This window comes from Melopsittacus undulatus, chromosome 5 (genome assembly GCF_012275295.1).
Source record: "Melopsittacus undulatus isolate bMelUnd1 chromosome 5, bMelUnd1.mat.Z, whole genome shotgun sequence".
Lineage (NCBI taxonomy): Eukaryota > Metazoa > Chordata > Aves > Psittaciformes > Psittaculidae > Melopsittacus > Melopsittacus undulatus.
In genome coordinates this window covers 29,202,917-29,212,841 of record NC_047531.1, presented here as the reverse complement: position 1 = coordinate 29,212,841, position 9,925 = coordinate 29,202,917, and the positions used below count along the sequence as shown (strand labels likewise).

The 9,925-nt window shown below is 45.4% G+C and overlaps 1 protein-coding gene across 1 annotated transcript in view; it reads left to right on the top strand.

Annotated features, from left to right (window-relative positions):
• The first annotated feature begins 879 nt into the window (after window positions 1–879).
• Window positions 880–9,925, top strand: part of LHFPL3 (LHFPL tetraspan subfamily member 3) — a 246,952-nt gene continuing 237,906 nt past the window's right edge. Inside the window, exon 1 of the mRNA XM_034063394.1 lies at window positions 880–1,348. Coding sequence (XP_033919285.1) covers window positions 880–1,348 — 469 coding nt within the window. The remainder of the gene's footprint in view (window positions 1,349–9,925) is intronic.

The following is a 9,925-nucleotide window of genomic DNA, read 5'->3' as shown; positions in this document are numbered from 1 at the left end:
GCATTAACATATGCTAATCACTGCTGCTTGCCAAAAAGCTCAACGCGCAGAGTGCCAGGCCAAAGTCACCGGGCTGGAGCGGAGCTGCTGTTCTCCACCCGTGCCACCTCACCCACTCTCAACAAGAGCCTCATGGTGGTCTTCTCCATGGCCACCATCCCACCTCCTGAGGTGAGGAGCAGCCCCTGATGATTTCTGTTCCCCAGGCTCAGGACTTTGCCCCCGCGCGGTTTGCTTCAGCAGAGACAAGGGTCTCATGGCCCGGGGCAGGAGGTGCCGCTCAGGGGGGCCGCAGTGGCAGCCCCCGGCTGAGGACGGGTCGATGTTTTGTGAGGGAACAGAAACCCGCACACACAGGTTTTAAACTTCAGAATGCGCTGCCTGAGCACTGCCTCCCAGGACACGCAGTATGCGCCGCGCCGGGACCAGCTCCACCACCCAGCCGAGGGGCTGAGGAAAGGCCAGGGCTGCAGCACCCCCGCCGCTACGGGCTCGCCTTTCCCTCCCCTCGCCCCTGCCTCTCCTCAGGGACGGCGCCTCTGCCTTGCGCCCCTCACCCCTGCGTTGTTGCTGTGGCGGCTGTCGCCCAGCGCGGAGCCGCGGGCGGCGGCGGGAGGGCGGGCTGCGGGGCGGGCGGTGCGCGGTGGCCGGCAGCGCTGCGCTGCGCCCCGATAGGCGGCGGCGGCCGTGCTGGTGCTGCCGCTGCCGGTGCGGCTGCTGGCGCGGAGCCGCTGAAGCCCGGCCGAGGGGCTCGCTGGCTCTCGCACGCAGCGGCGGAGCGCTTCGCGTCGAGCGGAGCCAACGGGGAGGAGGAGGAGGAGAAGGAGGAGGAGAGGAGGAGGAGGAGGAGGAAGGGGAGGGGGGATCTTCTCGGCGAGGATGCCCGGAGCGGCTGCAGGGACGGCGGCGACAGGAGCAGGCTCGTCAGGAACGGCAGCAGCGGGGATGCTCCCAGCTCAGGAGGCGGCCAAGATCTACCACACCAACTACGTGAGGAACTCGCGGGCCATCGGCGTGCTCTGGGCCATCTTCACCATCTGCTTTGCCATCGTCAACGTGGTGTGCTTCATCCAGCCCTACTGGATCGGGGACGGCGTGGACACCCCGCAGGCGGGCTACTTCGGGCTCTTCCACTACTGCATCGGCAACGGCTTCAGCCGGGAACTCACCTGCCGGGGCAGCTTCACGGACTTCTCCAGCCTGCCCTCAGGAGCCTTCAAAGCCGCTTCCTTCTTCATCGGGCTCTCGATGATGCTCATCATCGCCTGCATCGTCTGCTTCATCCTCTTCTTCTTCTGCAACACAGCCACCGTCTACAAGATCTGTGCCTGGATGCAGCTGACCTCGGGTGAGTGGGGACAGCGGCTCCTTGGAGGGAGGCTCCGTGCCGCTCTGCCCTGCCCAGCTCTGCCCAGCCTGGCCCCACGGGGGTACAGGCGGCGCTGGGGAAACTTGCGGCAGCCAGAGCCGACAGGGGACAGGGGGAGCGGCGGGCGCGTTCCGGGGTGCCCAGCCGGGACGATGGTGCTCGGGGGGAGCGGGGAGCATCATTGGTGTTGAGGAATGGTGCCGGTCCCGGCCCCCCCACCCGCGGGGGTATCGGGCGTGGGCCAGGGTCAGGCTCAGCCCTCAGCCCCCGAGGAGCAGGGGTACGCGGAGAAATTGTCCGGTTTCGGCCTGCGAACAGACCTGTGAGCATCAAAAGGCCCCGGGGGGGGGGGGGGGGGGGGGGGGGTGACGGGCAGCGTCAGCCTCACGCTGTCCTCCAGCGCTTGGGCTGGAGCTTAAAAGGTTAGGAGAAAATGGCAGTGGGGGCCGTGGGGACGCTCCGAGCAGGTCGATGGTGGGTGAAGGCAACTGCCAGCCTGTTGAAGGTTAGTTCTGAGCCCAGGTTTCCACCTGGTCAAGGCAAAGCCCACTTCGGTTCAATGGGAGGGCATGGAGAGGTCTTTTGCTGGCCAACTGGAAGGGCAGGTGAGGTCACTGGATGTTACACGGATGAGTTTTGGCTGGGGTCTGTTCCCCCAGTTCACAGGGATTTTTTTCATCTGCACATTAGGAGTTTAAAGACAGCAAAATTCATTTCAGTTTCTGGTTTTGATTCAGAAGGCTTCCTGATTTCATTTGCCTTTCCCCATCACATCCAGTGTCTCCCTGGGGGAAGCTGATGATAAAGAAGAGGGAGAACACCAGGACATCCCTTTTTGCATTTCCAATACAGCTTTCCCTCTGAGTTAGTACAGAGCTGGTGACTTGTGTGCAGCTGAGAGACAGAGGAGGAGAAAAGAACCATCTGTAGACTTGAGATAGTAATAAAATCAGCTGTAGTGTGATAGAAAATATTAATTCTTCAATCATTTGGGGGGAAAAAAAGTCTAAAATCAAATCATACCCTCTACTTGTCCTCATGATAAAACCCTGAAATTGAGAAGTTTTGGCTTTGTTCTACAAGCTGTTTGGGAAACAGAGCAAAATGTCTCATAAATAGTCTCTCAATCACTTTTTCAGTCCCCTTAATTGACCTACATTCATTTCAGTTTCTGAGCAATAATTCTTCTGAGTTGTTTGCTGAGCAGCTTCGGTGTTCTTTAGTTTGCCAACTAGTCCATGAGGCTTAGTGGAAATTTCTGGTTTGTATGAAACAGCTTTAACTGCTTTTCTCTGCGATGCTGTTTTTAAGTGTGTTACATATGTTTTCATGCTGTTTCTGTCGCTTAAGTTTCTGTATGGTTTCTTTCTGTATCGTTTGGGGGTTGATCTGCAGTCACTTGAGGTTAGTAGATTTTTCCCTGACTCCAGCAATAGTAGCTTTGTGCTCTTCATCTCCTCATTGGGAATCCTCTTTGGTGCTGGTGGTTACTTTGTCTGCTGAGTAACATGCATTCTGATATAGTCTTATTCATTGTACACTGTCATGTCACTTGGCTCCAGGCAGAGTAAACTCTACCATGTTTGCACCACTGATGTCTTCACTGCTCCAGTAAGGACTCCTTTCAGCCGCCTCCTGTCCTAATGGCTCTGCTGGTTAAAAGTGGCATGAATATTCACTGGTTTGGTGTATCCTCAGCCTGGTTTGTTCATGTCCAGTATACAGTGGAAAAACACAATTTCCAAATCCCTTACACCTTCCAACATCAGAGATAACGGTGTTTTATTTATATGGTTCCACTGCCTCATGCCAACAGAAGTAAGTGCAAGGTAGATAAAAACGAACCAGATTCCTGTACTGCATTTCTGCATGGGTGAAGAATAATGTCTAGAATCCACTGCATGCAGCTGATCTACAGGAGCCCAGCCAGTCCACACCATGCTGCACTTGTGTGGGTGTGACACTGAAGATACGTTTTCAGACAAAATAACATTGTTTCCAAAGCTGGTAGATGCACTGTTGAGATTAAAAGTCAACAAAAGAAGTTTTACATCACCAATGGAATCACTTTTCAGACTGCTTACCTCCAAAATTAAAATATTAGGGGAATACATGTATAGCCAAGTGGTTATTGGCCACCTTTTCTGGTTTGTACATGAACTCCCTGCAAGAACTGGAACAACACTGGGTGTTGAAAGAGACTGACTTTGTTGTTTGCTGAATGTTGTACCTTAATTCAGCATTTACCTGACTCTTCATTTCTGTAGTAGCCAAAAAAAAAAGAAGTTTCCTCAAAGGAAGAAAAAGCTATCAGAAAATCCATGTTGGTTTGGGTTGCATCCTTTGAAGAAGAAAGCAAAGGTGGTGGGACAGAAGGAAAACTTAGAACAGAATGTGCAGGGCAAGAGAGTTATAACGAGTTCTGACACCTTTTCTATGAGCTATATGACCTACCTTCGTTATTATTTTACTGTTCTGAGTGTATTAAGTAATAAGCTTAAGATGCTTATCTCACAGATAACAATATAGTAATGTCATCTACATATGCAGTTCTCTAAACCTGAAGTTGTAAAGTAAACAAGTATGTGAGTATAGCTTTGATTTTGCTTATTATTAGTAATGTTAGCATTCAGTTAGATCATATATGAATACTTCAGATTGATGTGATTTAAATCTCCTTATAAGCAGTTTTTCGCCATGGGATCGTGCTTGGTTTAGGATTACAAATAAAAGCTTAGGAGCTAATTTCTTTTCAAAAAAGCTTTGATCACATTCTGTCCTGCATGAGTCATTATAAATTGTCAGCATGTTACAGCTCTTGTTTTGAAGAGGTGTTTTTTAAATAAGGAAATGATAAACAGTATCTCGGACACATGAATTTTCAATCCTTGTTGCTGTCTAATCATGTCTATGACATGATTAAGCAGAAAAATCCTCAGAAAAAAAAGCTATTTCCTTTGTGTATGTAAGGCCAGCATACATTAGACTCCTTTATAATTTTGCCATGGCTTAGGCTGCTTTTCTTGGTCCTTGTGCATAATGCTGTAAGGGTGCACTTGATATTTTGAGAGGCAGTGTTGGCAGTCTTGTTCTCCATCCCCTAGCCTCCCCTTCCTCAGTTCAAAATGGTATGTATGAGTACTTACCTGATCTGAGCAGCTGCATGAACACAAACACTTGGTGACAACATTAGAAATGAGGTATTATTGCTCTTTACTGCCCTACATCTAGTTTGCAAGAAACCTCACAAATAAAGATATTGCTTGAGATTTATTCCTTTTGTAAGTTAAATAAATTAAAGTTTCCAGTTCTGTCATTGTGATATTTTTCATTTTCAGACATCTATAATTACTTACTTCCTTTACTAGGACATTGCAAGTTACAGGAAAGAGAAAAGCAGAGAAAGCAAAAGAAAGGCATAAAAGTGTCCCATGGATAAGTAGAATGAAATCCACATACATGTTTTTCAGGAGATGCTTGAGTCTATGCCCACAATAAGAGGACAGTTGAATAAACACCAACAGAAAACCTTGTACTTTGTCAGACCAGAGGCCCATCTAGTCCTGTGATGTCGAGCAGTGGTCTGTAATGTGCGCCCATGAAGTATCAGAGCAGTAAAAGGACATTTTCCCCTCAGTGCTCTCTCTCCTCCAGCGCTTCTATTCAGGGACTTCTGAGATAACTCCTGGCATTTAAAAGCTCTTGCTGGAGTTTCTTTATTATTACTTAGGTCACTTTTTGAACCTGTGTAAACTTTTAGGGGTTACAGTGCCCTAGAGCAAGGAGTTCCACAGCTTAATACGTGTTGTGTGAAGATTCAGTAGGGATTTTTATGTTTTAAACCTGCCCATTCATTTGATTCCCCCCCCCCACCTCATGTGTTAGAAGAGACTGTAAACAGGGGACTCCCAGACACCTTCCCTGTGCTGGTCCTGATTACACCTTTGCTGTATCCCCTCAGCTATCTGCTTTTGAGACCTGGTGAATCTTTGGCTTCTTAGTTGTTCCTTAGTTGTTAGGTTTTACCATAAATGTGATTATCCCTGCTGCCCTGCCTACAGCCATGTCCAGTCTACTGTATCCTTTCAGAGGCAGTGGGACCAGGACTACATGCAGTATTCAAGACAGACCAACTAGCTATTTATAAAGTGGCATAATACTCTCTCATTCTTTGTTACTTTCCAAGTAATTTCTAATACTTTTTTCACTGTTAGTAAACAGTAGACTAATGTTTTCACAAAACTATTACAACACTAAGATCTCAGTCCTGAAGTAGTAATAGTCACCTTGGAGCACATAATTTTGTTAGGTATTTTCCCCTCAAAGAAATGACTTCATTTTTGTTTATCTACACTGACTTTAATTTGCCTTTTTATTGCCTAGTCAGTCAGTATTGTGAAGTCTTTCGTCATAGTCAGCCCTTATCTTAGCTACCCTGAATGAATATCAGCAGCAAAGTTTGTCACCTCACCATTTATCCTGTTTTCCAGCTCATTTATAAATAAGTGAGCAGCTCCCAGGTTCCAGCACAGATCCCTGCAGGACTCCACCATTGACCTCTCTCCACTTGAAAAATTGACAGTATTCTCCTACCATCTGTTTCTAATTATTTAACCTTGCAAGGACATTTATTTTTATCCTCTGGGAGGTTAGTTTTTTTAAGACTTATGAATGACAGATTCATCAAATGTCTTTTGGAAATCCAACGAGACTTTGTTAATGAAAATTTCCATGGTATGCATTACTTTTTACTTTGGAGTTTTGTGGGAAATGACTTAAAATATACGTGTTGGTCCAACCTTACTCACTTCCTTTCATCACACAAATATGCCATGTTTGTGCATGTGCTGGCATACTCTGTTGTTGCTTTTCATAGTTCTTACCAATTTATCAGGTACAGGTACCAGTCTTTCTGTGATTCCCCAGTGTTTTCCCTGGACCTGTTTTAAACTGGTTTTTAAAACTGGTTTCATATTACTCAGTTGGTAGCTCTTTGGAGCCAAAGCAGCCATAAGAGAGAGGTTATTAGATGCCACAGTTAAAAGTTCATTTGAAACAGGGAACTGTTTCAGAATGAAAAGGTGAAATTCTTCATGGCAGCTGTGTGCTGTGTTCTTTGCCTTTATACTTGAAATCAGTCTGCAGGACCAGGTGACTTTTATATAAGAGTCTTAAAAGGCTTGACCTTGATGCTCTCAGAGCCTTTGTTGCTACTGTTTGTCAGATCTTGTTATAGGGGTAAATTCCAGAAGGCTAGAAAAAAAAACCTTGTGCCAGTGTTTGAGCAGAGTGCATAGTGGAATCAGGCAAGGATTTTGTTTGTGGCCTTGGTATCCCTAACAGTTAGTTGGGAGGGTAATATGCATTTATGGCTGCTGAACTTTGCAAGTGGCACAGAAATTATTTGTTTAATAAATTATAGTAAGAATAGCTAATTCCATAGACTGATTTAGATATCATAATAATCTGGGCTTGCTTCAACAGCCTGTATTTTTTAATACACCCAATGCAGTATAAGACTTCTGGGGATCAAAGTGTAGGAGGTGTCCTACTGATGGGAGAATTATGGAAATTACATGTTATTTAAAAGAGAAATTAGTAGCTGTGGTAGATGGGCATCCAATTTGAGTTCTCACTGCAGGGCTGCATTTAAGCCTAATGTGGTCCCTATAATATGTATGTGAAAAATGGGACTGTCATTGCCCACATTGCTTCCTGTTCTGTCCAGGTCAAACATCTGTCAAGACTCCCTTTCAAGTATAAAGTAGAAAGGATTTCAGGTCTGGTTTAAATAAATGAAAGCAGAAGAACTAAAAAGATGGATTTTCTTGCTATTCAAAAGAAGATTAAAAATTGACAGATTATGGTGTATGAGGACCTATAGGGGGAGATTTCAAGTCATGCAGTGCTCCTTAACTTGACAAATGCTGTGTGTGGAAGCTGAAGTTACACAAATTTGCATTAACCATGAGGTATATACATTTGTAACCTGTTAAGTTACATGTGTTAATTTACTTTACAGTGGTTTCTTCTTCACTTAAAGTCTTTACATGAGATTGAGCGCCTCTTTCTAAGACGCATGGCCTAACTCCCCAGAAGCAAAGGACCATAACCCACGCTGCTGCTAGCTTTTGTTCCCACCATGTACCCTGGCTGTAAAGTAAGAGGCACACGAGAGGCCAGAGGGAGAGGAAGGGAAGTCCAGGAACACTGAGCAGGTTTGTGAGATGGATTTCAGCATTGATACTGACTTTAATAAGAGCATTAATACCCCCACCCCATAGCAGGGTGATGTGACTGAGGTCTGTGAGCAATGGTGGGTATCAGATCCCAGGGAGAAAATTCTGAAAACACAGGGATACTGGGGGATCTGACCATGGTAAAATGCAGATTGCCTTCACATCTTTGTGAAATGGTGTGCTGGAACTGTGCAGGCAGGCAGGGAGCAGGGAAAGAGCTGAGTGCTCTGCTTGTCAGCGTACTGACTGCCTCATCCAGCCTATAAGGACTCTCCTAATTCAGGTGCTGCTTTTTCCCATAGGACAAAACATGCTGCCAATATGATTTTCTCTGTTCAGATCCAGAAGAAAGTTTCCCATAGGGCTTAACAGAGATCTTCAGGGCCTCCCTCATTTGTGAGCTGGGAGTACCCCATGGTAGCCTCTGCTCTGCTGCTGCCACGCTGTCTGCGATGAGTATTGCTATACTGGTTTGGAAAGTGCTCATGTCCTAATGTGAGTTAGAAGGATAGCTGGGTAGGTTGGAAAGGTGAAGAACTGAAGGCTTTATCCGGGAGCTGTGTTTGAAAAAAGTGATGGGGCTGTGCAGCCTTTTGAGTGTCATTACATTGTTTGAAGTAAACATTTTCATGTAGTTCATGCTTAGGCCATAAAAATGAAGGTAAAAGGTGTATCCTGTGAATAGTGGAAGTGAGGAAAGAATGCTGTGCCCCAGACTCCCCACTCCAAGTCGTTACTTTCCCTAAATACCCTGTGGCCACAATACCGAAAGTCCTCTCCTGCACCCTGTCATCCCTTGCCTTCAGTAGTTAAACTGTCTGACTCCTCACAGGCTCTTCATCTGTGTAGCTGACAGGGGCACACCATGTATTATAGCTGGCAGAAAGCTATTTGTGTGTTGATGTGATGTCCTCAAGTTGCCACTTAGATATGTTAAAGAATGAACTATCCCTGTCTTTCCACTGGTGGGAATTTGGCATACTTTCTGGTCTGCCCAGGCACCAGCTTTTTCACAAAACTTGCAGGAGTTTAGTATCTTGGAGCCTTGTGGTATCAGTCAAATGTGGTTGAGATTGGTCATCAGGCTCAAAATGACACAGCAACATCAGTCTTGATCCCCAAGGGAACCTGGCTAAAATGTATCATGTAAGAAGTGTGTATCATTTATTTGTATGAGTGATTTGAGATTTTGATAGAAAAACGTATTTTTGAAGGATAAAGGTGTTCTGGGAATGGAGAAGAGATATTTTATTTTGTTTTAGAGTGTAATAAAAATTTCATCATCTTATAACTCTCCCAATTGCCTTTTATGAACATCCTGGGGGCTGTGGTCCACTGTTTGAAAAATATTAAGATACCACAATAGTTAGATATAAAAGGAAATGCATGAAGTTATCCAGGGAATCTGAGGACGAATTCCATTTCATTGGAAATAAAAAAAAAATGTATGGGAAGGAAGAAAGGAGGGGAGAAAGAAACTGGGAGAGAATGTAAATGAGGAGAGTACCACCTATTGAAATGTGAGGAGCTGAGAACTCGAATGATTTTGGGAAAGAGAAATGGCAGTGGGGTTTGGCAAGCAGCTGGTGTTGGTGCAGCTCTACTTTCTTGCACCTGAAGGGGCTTCACATAGGATATGGCTGCTGCTGAGTTCTTTCCAAAATTCCTTCTAAAAGTCTGTTAAATTCCTATATGGGAAAATGAAGCCAGGAAGAGGAGAAACATGGATATTACCAGCAGAAGTCACAGAATAAAAGAAGGCTAGATTTCAAACACTAAGGTTATTTTACCTTTTGAGAAGTGAACCTTTTTAGCACTTTGGTATAAACAGCATTAGCTTTGATCTTGCAAACACAAAGACAGCAAACATATCAGAACAGAAAATCTGTGGTGTGATCAGACAGTGTGGACTCAATATTTGAAAACTAACAAGATCTAGCTGTGCAGAATGGCAGGGTCACAGTAGTGTGGCATCACAAAGGGAAAAATAAAAACATTTCTGCTCAGAAATGGTGAAATGAAAACACGAAATGAACAAGCCTGAGAAGTCTGCAGAATTTGATAACATCGGTCGCTATCAGCAGTGTTAAAAATGCAGTGACAGCATGACAGAATGAATAGCTGGAATATGCATTGCTGTGTGGAACAGTGCGCAAATGCCAATTACTAAGAGAGAATTACAGCTAGAATCCTTAAGAAGGGGAATATAATAGACTTCAGGATCTGTCTATTCTAAGAAAGATATTATCTGTCTTCACACTGGCATTCGGAGGTGCAGAAGACTTGAAACAAGCTGGCCTTGGAATAAGAAGGTCAT